The following is a 19,143-nucleotide window of genomic DNA, read 5'->3' as shown; positions in this document are numbered from 1 at the left end:
TAGAGCGATAACGGCACAGTGACTACTTAAGAAAATATTTCATATCTGTGCAGGGTTTGTAACAGACTGGTACGAAGAGCTGCAGGGCCTGTAGTGAGTGTTGTAGTAAAAGGCCTGTGTGATACAGGCCACCCTACACACTGAGCCCTGTGTGTGAAGTCACACCCTGCCCATCGTAGCATCTATTTAAAAACCACCAACGGTTCATATAAAACACTGTTTTGTCACCCCGTGTCTCTGTTGCGCGGAGCCCGTGAGTCGCAGCCTAGACACCGAACTGGAATTGATTACTTTCAATTACATGGCAAACGCTAATAGACCCTGGTGCTAACGTGAAGGTGCGATTGTTGGCTAAAACCCACAATTTAGGCCGCAATTCGAGAGGTTACGCCCCGAGGGCTTGTCTATTAAGTCAGGGGGATCTAATTATAATGGATTTGTGAAGGTTACTTGTAAACAATCGTGGAATGTGTGGTCGGGGTGAGAGACATCATTCATGAAACAACTGAGAGTGCTGCGTGATAATCAAGGGGTTATCGAATGTCTGCCTGACGAAAAAAAAAGAAAAGAAAGTCCCAGTTTCAGTAATTCTTTGCCTCTATGATTCACAACTTCCCATACACCTTCAGTTTTACTCTGCCGCTGCTGCAAAAATGAGAAGGGGAGGGGTAAGGAATGGGGGGGAGAGGGGTGGGGGGGATGCTAAGCTTTTGTTGGAGTCCAAAGCTGTAGGGGTCGCTCTCAGACATATTCTTTAGTGCTGCTCGGCGGACCAGAGCGGGAAGTGCCCATGGACGGGTACTTAGACGCCTGTTTCTTTCGTGGACAGGATGCGGCCAACATGGCTCCGCCCAGGACGTCTAGGAGGGAGCCGCCCCAGGCGATGAAGATGGCAGCGCCAAACTCAAACCTGGGGATCACAAGATGGTGTTTGGATTTTTTTCAGTGACAAATTGAACTTCTGGCTAAATTGATTTCTCCATTTTGCTGCTACACACAAGACTATCTCATAGAAACATAACATTCAAACCGGCAATGGTGAAAGATGTACTCAGTTCTGTTACTTAAAGTGAGACTACTGCTCAATAGCAGCCACTGTGGACACAAGTGGCATTTATGGGATTGGGGATTCATAAAATGAGCAAATATGAGTTTGATAACATTAGCTAAGATTAGCCTCCATAAGCTTCTGGTCATACCAGACAAAGTATGACTGTAGCAGAAAACCCCCAGAGTGCATTACATTGATCAAGGGTGTGTTTTATTACATTTATATACAACTTTGTATGTGTAATATGAAAAATTTGTTATTTCTTTGATCAGAAGTTACATTGTTTCAATTTAAGCAGCAATACAATTACCAGTATATCAAATGTATTCATTTCAAATAACAGTTCTGTAGATTTACAGAATTATCAGCAAAATACCAAAGTATGAAATATGCAGAATTACTGTATAATATTCTTACTGTATAATATTTGATTTTTTAATGATGATTCATCAATGTGTAAGCAGCAGATTAAGATGGAGCTCATTTGAACTACTTGTATGGTTAGTGGTTGTATGGTATGGTTGTTAACGTATAGAAATAATTTATGTTTTTCTGATTTATTTATTTATAAATCTTAATATGCAAAGTGACAATAGCTATAGCTTTAATGGAGTAAAAAGTGCAGATTAGAAGTTAAAATCCAAACAAAATGGACCCGTGCTTTAAAATGATATGTTAAGCAGTAGTAGTAGTAGTAGTAGTAGTAGTAGTAGAAGTAGTAATACTTAGATGAATTGTTCGACATTTTGGGAAATACACATATTGACTTTTTTCCAGGAATTAGAGATTAATACCACTCTCATATCTGACTGTTAAATATAAAGCTACAGCCAGCATCCAATTCGCTTAGCATAGCATAAAGACGGGAAACAGGTAGGCTAGCTCTGTCACTGCACCGGGCCAAGAAATAGTCCGGCACATAGCCGTAAAGCCACAACATGTTGTAGTTACACTTGTGGATATAACATGGTAAATAATGAGCTTTAGAGGTGCTAGTCAGGCTAGCTGTTTCCCCTGTTTTCTCCTTATGCTAAGCTAAGCTAACTGTCCTGGCTGTAGCTTCATATTTAACTGACAGATATGAGAGTGGAATCCATCTTCTCATCTAACTCTTGGCGAGCAACCGAATGAGCAAATATCCCAAAATGTCAAACTGTTTCTGTAATTACAGTACTTGAACACGCTGTGTTTTTCAGGGGGTTGCTTACTTGGTGTTGACTGGAGTGTAGGGATTATAGAAAGCCCGGATCACATTATGAGCGAACCAGGAGCACGCTACAATGGCACACAGCCCTGAGATGAGAGAAGGCCAACAACAAATATCAATCAGTCCATCAGCACATCATCAAAACCTGAGAGGGTAGACATGCTTTTACCCTCTTTATAGTCACTAGGCGGCGAGCTATTGACTCCAGCACAATTAGCTTTTAGTGTTTCTGTTCTCTCCAGAGCAAGTTAGACCTCTTATGTTAGAATCAGTGCCAGGAGTACTGGACCTCTTCAATCATTCAGCACAGGAGTGGGAGGATAGCTTTTTGGACTAGGGATCAAACGTCCTCCTACCTTCTGTGTGATGTACGCAAGATCTAGGCAAGAATGTGATGATGAGGCGAATTTTGATGAAATGTTATGTAACCAGGTCTGTATTGATTATCATAGGTCCCATCGACAATAATATGGATTATCATTGGTCCCATACAGTGGCATGGTCAGCAAAGAGTAATTTCACCAGAGCCACACATGATTTTGCCACCACTCTTTTCTAATGTATCATATTACCGGTTCAGCTGTTTAGTTTAGATTATTTTATTCACATATTATTAAAAGATACAAGAATAAAGCTTGATACAAGGTAAAACATTATGCAGGGGAGGTTAGACGCCAAGAAAATTCTTACGAAGATACCACCCCTCTAAGTAACACTAGTTACACTAAGCAGCAATACGATCTCTTAACCAAAGTCTTAAAAGTCATTGTTGATTTGACAGTTTCAAATGTTTTTGACTGAAGTGATGCTGGTAGATGGTTCCAAAGAGATGGTCCTCTGCTGTTCATATGTAAATTTTTAGTACACACTAGCGGTGTGGTTCTGGATGGCAATCTGTCAGTCGGTGCACCACTTTGGTCTACGCTGAAATATAACACAGATATCCATGGTGCCCAGAGAATAAATCCTACTGACTTTGGGGATCCCCTGACATTTAGCGACACCCACGAGCAGGTCAAAGTTTTCACCTATCGAGTGAAATATCTCCAAATCTACCGTACAAGTTGGACTGGCACTAGTCTGGATCGAAGACGGTTCACTTACTGGATAGTTCCGGTGCCGCTGGAAGTTCCGCCGGGTGTCCCTTACCTTTCGCTTTCCTTGTGTTTACGCTCTAAACTCCGGTCGCTTTCACGGAACAGCAACCAGAACCTTTTGGAGGAAATTTGGATTGTGCAAAAAGGCAGGTCTGCTCTGTTATTTCGGGGAATAATTGTAAAGATTTAAAAAGAACATATTTACGGCATTTACTCTCTAACTGGGACGTTTTGGGAGTTTAAAATTCCAACACAAAGAAAGAGGAAGGTGACGGACATCCGGCCGTAAAGAGGGACATCTTGCGGAATTTCCGGCAGCAACGGCCCAACCCTGGAAGTGGAACATGGTGGATATAGACTAGGAAGGGCCAGACCTTTCTCCTCAGAGCTGTGGAGAAAGGTCTGGCAATGCCAGACTAGACGGGTACTAAATCTTGTATAGACATTCATGGTTCCCAGTTGTTTTTTCCAAAAGAATTTGGTGGACTCCCTCCACTGTAGAGCCACCATAGGCTTCCATTAAGTTTGTGGGTTCTTTGTGATGTTAGAGCTACAAAGATGAATCGGTTAATCGAATAATTGTCAACTATTAAATGAATAGCCAACTATTTTGATAGTGGCTCAATCGGTTTGAGTACTCTTTTTTTAAAGCCAGCAAACTGAATATCTTTGAGTTGTGGATAAAACAAGACATCTGACAAACAAGATAATTTTCTTGGAAAGCACTGATCGACATTTTTCACCCTTTTCTGACATTTTAGAGACCAAACAACTAATCGAAAATAACTACTGCGCAGACTCTGGCCCCAAAATTACAAGACGTCGTGGCCAGGTTAGCTCAGCTGGTAGAGCAGGCACCCATATATAGAGGAGGTTTACTCCTCGACGCAGCGGGCCTGGGTTCGACTCCGACCTACAGCCCTTTGCTGCATGTCATTCCCCCCTCTCTCTCCCCTTTAATGTCTTCATTTGTCCTGTGGAAATAAAGGCCTAAAAAGGCCCCAAAAATAAATAAAATCCAAAATTACAACCATTACTGTTACATTATTACCGTATCCAGTATATTTTGGCTTCAGCTTTGTACAGTGGGAGGAAGTTGAGACGCGTCGTCCATCTTTATATACAGTCTATGGTCTCCATCCAATTAAAGACCCGTAAATGTTTGACTGACGTGTTAGACAGCACGAAGGACGCTGTTCATCCCTCCTCTAGAGTTCCACACACAGAAGCTGTACTTGCAGCTTGTGGTGGAACAACACCTTGATGTTGGTTTTCCCTTTCATTTGTCATCCGTCTATATGTAATCAAATTCCCCTCATAGTGCTTGATTGTCATCAACAATTTATGGCATCCTCACCTCCCACGAGTAGGATGATGCCTCCTGTCATGGCAATGCGGGACTTGCGCACTTTTTCGCTCCCTCCACAGGTGGTGCACTTCATTCCCATACAGGCCACACCTAGGCCTGCGACGGACACAATGATGCCAACTATCATCAAGGCACGAGTGGCCTGGAGCGAACCTGGGGGGGCAGACAGAGAGAAGGAAACCAATTATAAATGAAGAAAGGTGTGTCGGTCTTCGTACGGGGAGGCAGTGAATACATGGCCTTTTTGTTTTTGTGGATCGTGGGAGTGTAGCTTTTATAAAAAGCCACCACAACCAAAAAGATCAAGTGCAATGTGGAAGCACCAACTGATAAATGATGAGGAGAGACTAAAAAAACAAAACAAGCCTTGACCCATAAGCCAGGCTTTTTGTGTGTGTCCAGAGGTTGTGAATCACACTCACATTAGCCTGTCAGGACATTTGAATGTGAGCTTTTCCTGGAAGAGAAACCATGGGATACACATGAACACACACCAGCACACACAGAAACACCAAATCTCACACTCACTGTTTCCCTCCCATTTGTTGCTGAAACACTACTGCTAGGATCCTCATCTGTCAGTGCCCCCCACCCCCTCCTCACCCTATAAACCTATCACAGGGTGAGTCCCCCCTTTGTCTCTCCTCCTCTGTCCACCTAGAACCAGTCTGTGCCAGTCTAAGCCATCCCATCACTACCCTGCCCAAACAAACAAAACCCTCCAGCAGCGAGGGAGGGATGGGTGGGTGGAGAGAGACAGAGGGAAGGATGGTGCGGAGAAGAGGGAGAGTAGGGGCGGGGGGTCAACTCTATAAAATACTGCTACATGGGGAACAATAGGGTGGATTATATAGTAAATGCAGAGAGAGTGATACAGGATGCACAGTATCCTGGCTGGGAGCTACATCACACTGCTTTCATTATTGCTACTGAGCCGTCTATGGCAGCTTTGCAGTGGCTTCACAAATGTAGCACATCTGCTGCATTTTACTGTACAGAAAAAAAGGGACGCAGAAGATACCGGTTGGGTTATGATTATTTTGTAGTACATTCGTTACACAGATTTAAGATACAAAAAGTTAGGTGGTGCGCCAGGGCCAGAGCCTCAGAAGCCACACCTCCGCTCCATTTTCTCAAAAGCCCCAAACTTTTAAAGATTTTAAAATAGAGTCAACTTTGTGTCACTTCTCCCTCAAGCTCTCCGACTGGAAAGGCAAATCAACGGAGCAAAAGTTCAATTCATGAGGAAATACTGCCATTCAATTTTTGAACTGTACTCCAACATAGTAAAACAAGAATAGGATTCAAGATCAGTAATGCTGTTTACGCCATATTCCTACCCTACCTATGTTATTTATAGCCTAACTGAAAAATAGGAACATCAGACATGTCTTGCCTCTTTTTTCAGTGGCAGGAGTGAAAATGAGTCATCCTCAACATTTGTAGTGTTCTGGTTTCAGAATGATGAAGACAGTTGGAGAACAATTAGATACAAAACAGGATGTAGGCTCTACAGGATTCACTTTTTTCGTGTCTTTTTTCCAAATGATGTACAGATATATTTTTTTTAAATCAAATGGCTTGAAAAATAGTCAAGTAGCTGCCGTTGATGGTAAAAACATCTCCTCTCTCTGCCCCTAGTGGTGCCAAATATGTTGTTATGTTAAATTACAAAAAATATATCAGGTTCTGAGGTTCTTTCAGTATCCAGTACTACTTTATATATATATATATATATATATGGGATGGATACAGTATTTAGAATATTTCACGGTAGTAGAGGGTTCTGTAGCTTTTCTCAAGTAAAGGTTACATTGCTACAACATTGATTAACAAATATAAGTTGACTTACTTTATATAAAGCTAGTCACAACTGTACTATTGAGTAACATATTTTTTTTTCCAATCACGATTCCACAGGGAGGCTACTCCACAGCCCAGCAGGGGGCCCTGGGGGAAATAATGAGCTGTGGGTCCCGATTAATGTGTTTGCGGCGATTTGAGAAAAATAAATTTGCACAATCTATTTTTTTCTTTTTCTTCGAATAGGGCCTTTTACACAAAAGAGGTTGTTTTTGATTCAACAAAGGGTTCAATTTTGCAAAAACAACTACCTCTGTTTTTAGGGAATATCAATCAAACTGGTGTTGGTTTGTTCATCTTTTTTAAATGTCTTATCTGTTTTTACAAATGAACTCTTCTTGTCTTTTTCTAGTGATATGTATGTATGTATGTAACTCCTTCCAAAACAGATGTGCAATATTATCATATGACCACAGACCGATGAAAAAGGGCCTTTGTGGCCCCTGAGGGTCTGGGGGCCCAAGGCTGGTTGCCAGGTTAGTAAACCATCTCAGCAGTAAGCCTACTGTATATACTGCAGGGCAAACAATACAGTGGCTGTAAATTACATCTCTAAACAAAAGAAAAATAGATTCTATCACATAAATCAGCAGAGACATTCTCAGTTTTTAATAAAAATTAGCACACAAAAAAATAAGACTGTCTGTCCATTACAAGAAATTGGTTGTAATTGGCTTCAAAAGCAAAGCCTCACTGCTTCCTCTAATACTATTATGTCATCAAATGAGGCCAAAAGTCTGCAGGTCACTGAAGGGCAGTTGCTATTATCCCAAGCTGTTAAAACCATCAGCTCCCAGTTTGCTATGAATGAATGTGCATTTCTGCATGGGAGACGTCCTGAAGCCATTGTGTGTATGTGTCGGGTGATGTACAGTACAGCAGATTGTTTAGATGCCTGTGCTGCAGCCGTGCGGTTACCATGGTCGCACGTCCTATTGAGGTTTGAAGCTGGTTATTTTGGCAACATCTTCAGTAATAAGCAACAACGGTTGTGACGTTTGCAATGTGGTTTCTATTTCATGGTGGCGAAAGAGAGAACAGAAAGTCGCTACAAAGTTCTCAGTCGCCCAGATTTTGGGATAGCCGGGGAAAACAAGTTAGGGAGTTGTGCATTTTATCACTGGGGGTATATATTTCCACAAAAGCACGGCCATAGTGACAACATATACAGCTTTGAGTTCATATATGCCTATGCAAACAACTGTCTTTATCAAAGGTGGATCGTAGAATTAGCTCTTGAAATTTGGATAAGGCATCATGTGTACCGTAGGAAAAGTGAGAGTGCTTGGGAAATGGTAGGAGGTAAGCTGGGCTGGGAGGGTTTCCCAGAATGTGACAATGCATGGGTGAGGATTCTCAAGAATACTTCAAGAAATAAATAGATTGAGCCCTTGATCATTTTATTGATGCAACTTTGCACATTTGTATTATTGTAAATTAGGGGTGAATGTGTTTGTACAATTGTATATTCTGATGTTTTTAACTTCACTTTAGTAGCATATTTATTGTCTTACCTACCTGCCCAGGGACTACGGCTGGAAAATAGCAATTGTGCTACAAAGTGGTACAATAGATCTCTCCTTGTTCTTATACAAGGTTCATGTTTAATTGTGCATTGCCCCTGTGCATTACACTACTCTTTCCAATTCCTTTCAAAAATTGTTTCTCCACTTATAAAGAAGAAAATTCCCCACTGTGGTGGCAGCTCACAGTCTGGGGTCTGGGACTGAATTTTGTGATAAGCCCCCTCATCACAGTGGGCAGTATAACTGCTGAGTGTGGTTAATGAATATGGTGTGATGAGCAGGTTACAAAACTTGAGTATGGTTATCTGCAATAACAGTGTGGCCCATTGAGGTCTCACATAGGTGGAGGAGCGCTCTGATGGAGCATGTGGAGAGGAGGGGTGCAGGAGATATGTCCCCCTATAATATTTAGAGGAGGTAGATTAGTCTCCCTCAAAAGAATATCAAAGACAACCAACTCCCCAAAAGGGGTCAAAAATAACTGTTCAGGGAGCTCAAAACATGTACGGAAAACAAGAACTGTCTATTTTGTGTGGCAACATAAAAAACCACAACAGGACATTGAAGTCGATTTAAACTTTGGAGCTTCTGGCTTTAACAAGGTATCATTCTCTAACACATGTGTTGTTGAGATGTACACGATTCCTTAAAAAAAACAAAAAAAAAAACACGTGGGATGTTTTGAATATGCAGAAAGTTTTGTACATGGTTTCGTACATAAAGACAACCTGCTGCAATAAACACAGCGATGATAGATTGATATAACTCAGTCATGGACAGCGATCGGATGTAACTAAGTACATTACAAATAGTGAGCTACCTGCACTTTACTTGAGTCTTTTCTTTTCATGCCACTTTCTACTTCTACTCCGCTACATTTCAGAGAGAAATCTTGAACTTTTTACTCCACTGCATTCATCTGACAGCTTTAGTTACTAGTTACTTTGCACATTAAGATGTCTGCACACAAGACACATGTACTTTATAAAATACAAGGTTACTACCTTGTATTACAAGTCCAGCTGAAATCAGCTCCGATTAAACACTTGGTTGATTGACAGAACTGTTTCCAATCGTTTATGTGAGGATCTTTCTGCATGGAGTACTTACCCTGATGGTACTTACACACTTTTACTTAAGTAGCCTAACATTTTCACTGCAGGCCTTTTACTTGTAACAGGTGTGGTTTAGTACTACTTACTGTCGAGCTGCAGAATGGAGTCGTAGATCTTACACTGGAGCTGTCCGGTACTTTGGAACGCGCATGACATCCACAGCCCCTGGTACATGGCCACCGCTGTGATGATGTTGTCCCCGATGTACGCTGACATCTTCCACTGGGGCAGAATAGTCCCGATGATCAGTCCAACGATGCCAATTAACGACAGGAAAAAGCCCAGCAGCTGAATACCAGAGTTGGCCATCGTTTAAAATAAAAGTCCCCCCTTCTCTAAAATGTAGTGTACTTTGGGGTTTCGGCGGATCCTGTATTCCTCTTATTCTTTGCAAACCGTAAAGCTCCAGAAATGTGTCTTTAAGTGAAGCAAAAGAAAGTGATGGGAACCGTGTCGCAGGGAAGTTGTGTACCGGGGGTCTTGAGTCGGGGCTGGGCATCCGAGATGCGTGTGTGTGTGTGTGTGTGTGTGTGTGTGTGTGTGTGTTGCATGGAGTTGCAAGGGGAGTCGCTGCTGCTGGGAAATGTTCCCTCTGCTTCCAGCAAAGCAACAGGTTGTCTTTGCACTCGACACTTCTCTCTTTATCAATGTCTAACCTTTTCAGCTGTGTCACTCTCTGCAGTATCAGGGCTGTGGTGTAGGCTAACTAAGGACATGTGTAGTCAAGCACTGTACTTAAGTACAAATTTGAGGTACTTGTACTCAGAGGTGGAAAGAAACCAGGGGCAATTGCAGGATTTTTTTTAAAGTGTGGTGGCATGAAGGGGGGGGCGACCAATAATCAGTCTGGGGTATTTTGTCAGAATACAGCATAGAAAATCTGCTTAGAAATATAGGAAATAGTGGATGGGATAGAACGACGTAATGTAATGCTGATTAATAAAAAACATCACATTCATTATAAGTTTCAATTGTTTTCTTTTTTAACAATATCCAAGTACTACAGGCTCAGTCTGCCACTTTAAAAAAAACAATGGGGGGCATGATGCTTATATTGGGGTAAATATTCCAACTCCAGATGCCATGTTTTCTATGGTTTAGCATTATATTTAAAATAAATATTGAACATAAGCAGATCTAGTTTCACATAGACATATTCACAGTACTAGTGATGGGAGTTAGAAAAGAAGTTGAGTGAGAGAGAAGAGGTATATTCATATCCTTTACTTAAAGAAAAAGTACTAATGCTACACTGTAAAAAATACTCTGTTACAAGTAAAAGTCCTGCATTGAAAATGCTACTAAAGTAAAAGTATGTAAGTAGCATCAGGAAAATGTACTTAAAGTATTAAAAGTAAAAGTACTCAATGCAGAAATATCCTCCCATTTTAGAAACCCATTTTCCAAAAGTGTCTATATCAAAGATTTGGTTTTCTTTCAACAAATTGTCCAAAAAAAGATAACGTGGATGGTTCACTACAACGTTCTTTAGTGTAAAATAAATGATCAGTTCACTACTTTCAATTCATTTATATATATTTTATTAGATTTTATAGCATTTGAAAAAAAATTGATAGAAGGTTGAAAAAAGTGACAAATATGCTTCAAAAACGTGGGAGAAAACAAGAAAAACTTTGACAAAGACATCGGAAAAAGTGACAAAAAAGCCACAAAAGTGTAGAAAAAGACGACCAAAACATTGACTTTTTTTTTTTTTCATTTTGACCCAGAATGACAAAAAGCTGCGTGGTCGATGTGAAGACAACCCAAGGGTTAATGGGGTAATCATTTCAGAAAAACTTGTAGGCCTGTATATAGTTGGGTAGTTCTACTTCAGTGAAAGTACTATTACGTTGATGAACGTTCACTTAAGTATAAGTCAAATTACCGGTATAAAAAGTAGAGTAAAAAGTATTTTTATTAAAATGTACTCAGAGTAAAAGCTACTTAGTTACTTTAACAGCAGGGGGTGGGGGAGACATACTTTTTTATATTTACACTTATTGAATATCTTATTTATACTTCTTTAATTCAATCTCAGTCCATCTGATAAGAGCACAAAGCCAAACAACTCTAAAGAAGCAACAACAACCTAAATAAAAGAACAAAAAAACTCAAAAAGCGACAAAAAACATTTCAATTTTAGTTTGTTGACACTCTATTACAGTAACATGAGTAAATGTAATTTGTTACTTTCAGAGAAAATCATATTTTAAGGTGCGGGTGGTGTCACCCTGTGCCCCCTTTCTAGCCCCTTAAAATATGATTTTCTCGCATTGCCAGACCTTCCTCCACAGAACTGTGGAGGAAGGTCTGGCTAGTCCACACAGCATTCTGGGATGGGAGAAAAACGTGTTCTGGTTTATTGGCATTTCTTCAAACCAATCACAATCGTCTTGGGCGGCGCCAAGCACCGGACCGCAGTAGTGCCTCTGCAAAATAGCCTCAGGAAGGAACTTGTTTTGGTGGAACATGTGTACGTTCAAATGTTGTTTTAGTCGTGCTACAGAAAACTCAGATTGGACAGATAGTCTAGCTAGCTGTCTGGATTTACCCTGCAGAGATCTGAGGAGCAGTTAACCATAGTCCTCACAAATCCACCGGAGGTTAGAACGCCAACACAAAGAAAGAGGAAGGTAACGGACATCTGGCCGTAAATTAGGGACAACCGGAGGAATTTCCGGCGGCACCTGAACAATCCCAGAAATGAAACCTCGTCGATATAGACTCCCGTCAGCTCAGCACCTCAGAGAGGCTGAAGGAGAGAGTGGGAGTCCTGGAGGAGATCGAGGCTTCTCCACAAGTCTCTCTGCAGGAAAAGATGGTTTCCGACATGAGTGGTAGCTGTTTTCACATTAAGGCACAATGGATGTTGTTATGAAGCAACATAAAACCAGTGTATTCATTGAAAAGCTTTTGTGTTGTGTTGTGTCAGATCGGTGGCTGGAAGAACTACTGAAGAGCTATTTTTTTTTTTTTTTTTTTTTTTTTATTTTTTTTTCTTTCCGTAAATTTCTTGTATCTTTTTTGTCTTGTCGATTTTATTTCCTTGAAAATGAGTTTGTTATTTTAAAAATGTGACAAGGGGGGGCTTTATATAAGCTGAAGCTTCTGACCCTACCCTTTGGTTACGACCAATAAAAAAAAAATTCATTCATTCATAGCTACATGAGAGAGGAACGATAAAATTCCTGATTCAGAGCTCTGACTGCAAGGTAAATGTTGAAGAAGAAGAAGACCATTTAAGTCATCTGGAAAATGATAACACACTTGCGTCACCTTTCTACTACAGACAAAACTGTAATAATCAACCGTGTATTGAATAAAGTGTGACTTTTTCTCATTGTTTTGTTCCATTATATAAATAAATACACAGTGTGGGAACAAGATTAAGCTGTACAAACACAGAAAACAAGTGTTAAAGTCACTGAAAAAAGAAACAAATGACATCCAGACATACAAAATAGCAATAATTCAAAGTGCTTACTTTTTTAGTTAAGGTTGTGGATCTATAATACATGTGTGCAACTTCATCAGTTAATTTAATTGGGAGGTGACCATTTTATATGTCATGCTATTTACTAATATTTTACAATATCGTTGCTGTCAGGTGAAAACCATTGTGTTGCAGGAAATGAAAAAAAAACACTAATTTTAAATCATTTGATTGAGCTATTTAAATTAGACGAAGTCAGACGAAATTGCCTCGTTGCCGTTTAAATTGATTAGTGAAAAAAAATTAAAATGACAAACTATGGAGACACAAGGTTTCTGTCCAACAGAGCTGATAGGTTTGTTGCATCAGGTCCATTAACATGCTAGTTGTGAATGGGCAAAAACCAAACAGACAATAGTAAGCATTGTCCATATCAGAGGCCAGGCTTTTGGCGCTGCAGCGTGTGACTTCACACTCTGACTGAACAATAGTGCTACGGCAATGGAAGAGGAATAATAACCCATAAGCCTGGAGGAAGTCGTGCATCTCTGTGTAGTTGTTTTGCATCTTTGTAGTCATTTGGTGTCTCTTTCGATTTGTTTGGTGTCTTTGGGTTGTTTTGTGTCGTTGGGGTTGTTTTGTGTTTCTTTGTGGTTGTTTTGCATTTCTTTGGGGCTGTTTTGTGTGTCTTTGTGGTTGTTTTAGGTCTCTGTGTGGTTGTTTTGTGTTCCTTTATTGTTGTTTTGTGTTTCTTTGTGGCGCTGCAGCGTGTGACTTCACACTCTGACTGAACAATAGTGCTACGGCAATGGGAGAGGAATAATAACCCATAAGCCTGGAGGAAGTCGTGCATCTCTGTGTCATTTGGTGTCTCTTTCGATTTGTTTGTGTCTTTGGGTTGTTTTGTGTCTTTGGGGTTGTTTTGTGTCTTTGGGGTTGTTTTGTGTCTTTGGGGTTGTTTTGTGTTTCTTTGTGGTTGTTTTATGTCTTTGTGGTTGTTTTTACGGGTCTTTGGGTTGTTTTGCTTTACTATGTGGTTGTTTTGCATTTCTTTGGGGCTGTTTTGTGTGTCTTTGTGGTTGTTTTAGGTCTCTGTGTGGTTGTTTTGTGTTCCTTTATTGTTGTTTTGTGTTTCTTTGTGGCGCTGCAGCGTGTGACTTCACACTGTGACTGAACAATAGTGCTACGGCAATGGGAGTGGAAGTAATAACCCATAAACCTGGAGGAAGTCGTGCATCTCTGTGTAGTTGTTTTGCATCTTTGTAGTCATTTGGTGTCTCTTTTTGAGTGTCTTTGTGGTTGTTTTGCGTGTCTTTGTAGTTGTTTTGCATGTCTTTGTGGTTGTTTTGCATTACTATGTGATTGTTTTGAGTGTCTTTGTGGTTGTTTTGCATTTCTTTGTGGTTGTTTTGCGTGTCTTTGTGGTTGTTTTGCGTGTCTTTGTGATTGTTTTGTGTGTTTTTGCAGTTGTTTTGCATTACTATGTGGTTGTTTTGCGTTTCTTTGGGGCTGTTTTGTGTGTCTTTGTGGTTGTTTTAGGTCTCTGTGTGGTTGTTTTGCGTTTCTTTTTGGTTATTTCGTGTTTCTTTGTGGCGCTGCAGCATGTGACTTCACACTGTGGCTGAACAATAGTGCTACAGCAATGGGAGAGGAAGTAATAACCCATAAGCCTGGAGGAAGTCATTCCCACTGCCAGGTTAATGGGAATGTACTCACCTACTGGCTGGATTTCCAATTTAAAATGTAATGAGGCTTTGCTAGATTAGTCTCCCAGGTCTGTTACTCCCATTTTCCTCTTCCACCACTCAGTTCTTTCATTTTCTCACGTTCCTGCCCTTTCCTCCCACCTTCACCCACCCCTTCTCTCACTATAACTCTTTCCCCCTATACTGTATCCAGGCCTGGGTAACAGGCTTCAAGTCTTAGCTGTTGAGGGACACAAATGCCCCATTGTTGCTGGGGAGGAATGACCCCATACCTAAAGGAATCTGTTTCACTTTGATACAGAAGTTGAGGAGGAAGAGGAGGAGGGGATGGTTTGGATGGTTGAAGGAGTTGTTATAATCAGGGTAGGATTTGAAAGATGAAGGAAAGGTGATAAGAAAAAAAACACGTGAAGTAAAGAAAGGTGAGCACAAAACGTTGGGTGCGATGTAGAAGAGGAAGATGATTAAGAAGAAGATCAAGGGCCAGTCCCAGGCCTACCAGTGCTGTTGCCACGGGTAACCTGATTTATCTGATGTCCTCTTGGCTTCTTTTCCACGCAGGACCTGGATTGCAAAGAACACAAAAAAGAACATTGCTCTTTCCCCCCCTTCTCCCTTTTTACTACTTTCTTTTTTAAAAAGCGTAAACACACATTTGTCTCGCTGGTTTAGCCGTTGCTCAACGCTCAATAGGAGCTGGAAAAAAACAGCTAAATCAGCCCAAAGAAGGGCACTAACAACATTCTCTCGGGGGGCGTCCCCTCCCATTTCTGAGGCCTCCTCTAGGTCTGAAGTGAGCGAGTGGAGTGCTAATCCAATGATTGAAGCCCTGTAAGTGCCCTTGGAAGTCACTGAGGCATTAGCAATAAAACACGCTGCGCCCACGGCTTTTCCCTGAAAAGCTCAGAGTGCACAAATGAGGGGGATGGCGCCCTTCTCTACATGTCCCCTGTCTTTTTCACCTTCAGTCTTCTTATGCAACAACAGTTGGCCTTTGTGCAGCAGCAGCAGGACGGGACCAATAGATTGAGTTTTCCCTCTTGTGGACTCACTCTTCTCCTAAGAGCTTCTTGGCGAGTGTTACATATGCAGGGTAAAAAAACATATTTGGACAGTTGGACACAATGAATACAATCAGGCTCTGTGGCTTTATGCTGCGCCTCAGTGAGCATGAAAATGGATACAGTGTTAAACTGTGGAATGTATACTATATGATAACCTAATCAGCTACGAGGCAATGCATCGCAAATAACCAACACTTAATACTGAAAAATCACTGAGTCAGTTTTGACCCAGTTTGGGTCAATATAGCACCGATGCAATACTGGGTTAACCTTACCTAGCACCCATGGGTAGTTAGTGTTAGTTTTTATACCACTGTTGGGTGGTTTATAAACTTTTTAATGGGAGGGTAAGACTGGGGCACACATTCAAAGAATGGGCATATTTGTAAAAATGTGTGGTAACACTTTACTTGAAGGTATCGACATAATCGTGACATGACATTGTCATAACTATGACATGACACTGTCATGAACGTGTCATAAACGTCATGACAACTTGACATAATGTCATCCTGTTTAATGTCAAGTTGTCTTAATAAGGACACTCCAAACAAATGTAACGTCAACTTGTCATGACCAAGACAACTTCTGGTAATGTCACTTTGATTAATGTCAAGTTGTCATAATCAAGACAACCCAAACAATGTCAACTTGTCTTGACAAAAACCGAATGACACTTAATGACAGAAGTCATAAACGTTTATGACTTGTTTATAACATTTATGACACGTTCATGACAGTGTCATGTCATAGTAATTATGTCGATACCTTCAAGTAAAGTGTTACCAAATGTGTTAAGATACTTTGTGGTCATTTTGCGTTTCTCCAATGGTTGTTTTGCGTGTCTTTGTGGTTGTTTTGCGTGTCTTTGTGGTTGTTTTGCGTGTCTTTGTGGTTGTTTTGCATTACTATATGGTTGTTTTGCGTGTCTTTGTGGTTGTTTTGCGTGTCTTTGTGGTTGTTTTGCGTGTCTTTGTGGTTGTTTTGCGTGTCTTTGTGGTTGTTTTGCATTACTATATGGTTGTTTTGCGTGTCTTTGTGGTTGTTTTGCGTGTCTTTGTGGTTGTTTTGCATTACTATGTGGTTGTTTTGCCTTTCTTCGTGGCTTTATTGTGTGCCTTTGTGGTTGTTTGATTGACTTTCCAGCAAGACATTCTACCAATCATTTCACACAGAAAAGTACCACGTATAGTGGTGAAGGGGCCTTTGGGGCTGTGCCTAGTACTGTATGCATGTTTAGTAATCCATCCTCGATACTAACAAGCCAACTACCCATCACAAAATGTATTGCTGTTGGTATAAAAATGATATAAAAGGATACACACATTAACAATCCCTAACAACTAGTGACATGTAAGTTTATGAAGAGCTAGAATAGATTAAAACAGTTGACAACCATACCATGTTTTAGTCTGGGGAAATAACACAACAGTAAAATAAAAAATAACACCAACTCAGGCTCAAAATAGTGATTTGAATAGTGACTCTGCCTTTGAACACTGGGTAAAGTTAAGCCATTATTATGTCAGTGCTGTATTGACCCAAAATAGGTCAATGCTGTACAAGAACACTTACTTCCTAAAGCCACAGAATGCTTCGAGGCGTCTACAGACATCCAACCAAATTCTGGTCTCTGTCTCTGCAAACACTGTTTTATAGTACTTCTATTGTTTTTTTAAAATTATATGATATGTTCCAACAGGGAACTGAGTTATTTTTGTTATAAACAAATTATCAAGAAACAAATATATATATAAATATAAAACTGTCTGCCTCAAATTTATTTACAGACAAAGAATAGTTGGCTATGTTATTTACCTAATGATGTGACTTATGTTTGAGAAAAGTCTCCAACACCCCAAACACAAGTGTTACACTTGTTAGACTGACAAAAAAAAACATTTCTCTGTACAAAAATTATAGAAATATAGTACCACTAAAGGTTTGGACCCACTTTCCCAATCACTTGAATGAGAAAGTACTGTATGTACCTTTTGCAGCCCTTTCAACAGCAGTGTTCTCAGCTTTTGAATTAACGTTATGTTATTGCCCTCTACTGACGTCACGCCAACATAACAATCACTAAGTGTAATCACTATTCTTGCAGAGAGTCAAACACAAACTAGTAGTTTCCTCCATGTTCCACAAAGTACAGAGGCACAAACAAGTCTCGTCGTGTTAGAGAAAAATGTATTTCAAGCTTTTAGACTCAAATAATGGATATCACAATGTGTTAAATACATGATTTAGACGAAAGAAGAGAAAAGAAAAGAAAAGAATGCAAAACCAGTGAGTGTTTCCACATATATCTTCTAAAAAAAATCTATACATGGATTCTGTTATCATGTAGGTTGTGTGTACATCAGTGCCTGAAATGGGCCAGTACTCACCAGCACTGAGTACGGGCAACGGATTTTTGTCCACATAAATACCCTTATTTCTAATTGTTATTAACAGTATTCTAAATCTTTTATCTGCCACAGAGTTTCTGTTTGCTTCTGCTACGACAGCGTTCTAAGGCCATTGTAGAAAGAAAAAGAAATGTTACCGAACGGGGGGAGAGGGGTAATATTCAGAGTGAAGAACTCTGAATTTCTGAGATTAAAGTCGGAAATTTACAGAAAAAGAACCTGGATATTTTCTGAGATTAAAGGAAAATTGGAATGAATTACTTCTTTTCAATTATCACACTTTGCAAAGTCATCCAGCGGGCCCGATTGGACCCTTTGGCGGGCCGGTTCTGGCCCACGGGCCGTATGTTTGACGTCCCTGGTCTATGGCTTATATTTACACAAACACAGGCTATATATATATATATATATCATGATTTATTGGGAGAAACCAAGCAGTTCTATGTTCTATGTTCTATGTCAGACATCCAGCACCCCCATATAGCCTGAATGGAATGATGCTTTGTTTCATAACCACATTTCTTTTTAGACACTGCGACGATTCGACTGAGAGATTGGCAGTCAAATCAGGCTCCTTAGATAAAATAGTCGACTATTCTGGGGTCACCCCTACAAGATATACGTATAAATATAAATATATCCAAGACACACGTGATGGTCATGTCAAGCAACTGCTGAATTATACTGGTACTTTTTTTGGTCCAATTCAGGCACTGTACGTGTACATGGTTCTACTTTATGCAAATATGACATGTTTTCTTCTGCTACCTAGTCTGGATCGACGTAACATCCAGCAGCTCAAAACTTGTTCGCTTCGGGAAACAACAACAAACTTTGAGCTAGCAAACTACACGCTAAAAAATGGCAAAATTTAGATGGCGCAACAAGGCAGGCCTGCTTGGTTCTTTCGGGGAATGATTGTAATGATTCACAAAGAATATGTTTTACGGCATTTCCTCTCTAACTGGGACGTTTAGGGACCGATTGGTGGGATTTTCTATGGACAAAATACTCACTGCAATACACTGGTAAGAGCTAATGAGGTTTAACCATGTATCCAGCTAATTTAAATAGCTCATGTTACTGTATTGTGTGAACAGTTAACTTCATTTAATATTAGTATGTGGTGTTTTCTTTTGCAGGGTGCAAATGTTCCACCTAAACAAGTTCCTTCTCGAGACCATTTTGCAGAGCCACTGTCTCTGCAACCGGAGCTTAGCGCCGCCTAAGATGATTGTGATTGGTTCATTGAAACGCAAACAACCCAGAGCGTTTTTTTTTTTTTTTTTCCTATCCCA

General features: G+C 40.3%; 1 protein-coding gene across 1 annotated transcript; it reads right to left on the bottom strand.

Annotated features, from left to right (window-relative positions):
• Positions 1 to 741: 741 nt before the first annotated feature.
• On the bottom strand, positions 742 to 9,537 carry cldn7a (claudin 7a). Its single transcript, XM_078276106.1, has 4 exons — positions 9,315 to 9,537; positions 4,713 to 4,877; positions 2,260 to 2,344; positions 742 to 910 (listed from the first exon to the last, which is right to left on the bottom strand). Exons 1-4 carry the CDS (start codon positions 9,535 to 9,537, stop codon positions 742 to 744), a joined length of 642 nt encoding a protein of 213 aa, XP_078132232.1.
• Positions 9,538 to 19,143: the final 9,606 nt, after the last annotated feature.

This window comes from Sander vitreus, chromosome 19, assembly GCF_031162955.1.
Source record: "Sander vitreus isolate 19-12246 chromosome 19, sanVit1, whole genome shotgun sequence".
Lineage (NCBI taxonomy): Eukaryota > Metazoa > Chordata > Actinopteri > Perciformes > Percidae > Sander > Sander vitreus.
This window is presented reverse-complemented; position numbering and strand designations above follow the sequence as displayed.

Bases quoted from the DNA above. Each gene is read 5' to 3' on its own strand.
- cldn7a (XM_078276106.1), bottom strand. From the start codon at position 9,537: ATGGCCAACTCTGGTATTCAGCTGCTGGGCTTTTTCCTGTCGTTAATT. The intron at 4,878-9,314 runs GTAAGTAGTACT...CTGCCCCCCCAG, and splicing joins CTCCATTCTGCAGCTCGACA to GTTCGCTCCAGGCCACTCGT. The intron at 2,345-4,712 runs GTGAGGATGCCA...CTCTCATCTCAG, and splicing joins CATCATCCTACTCGTGGGAG to GGCTGTGTGCCATTGTAGCG.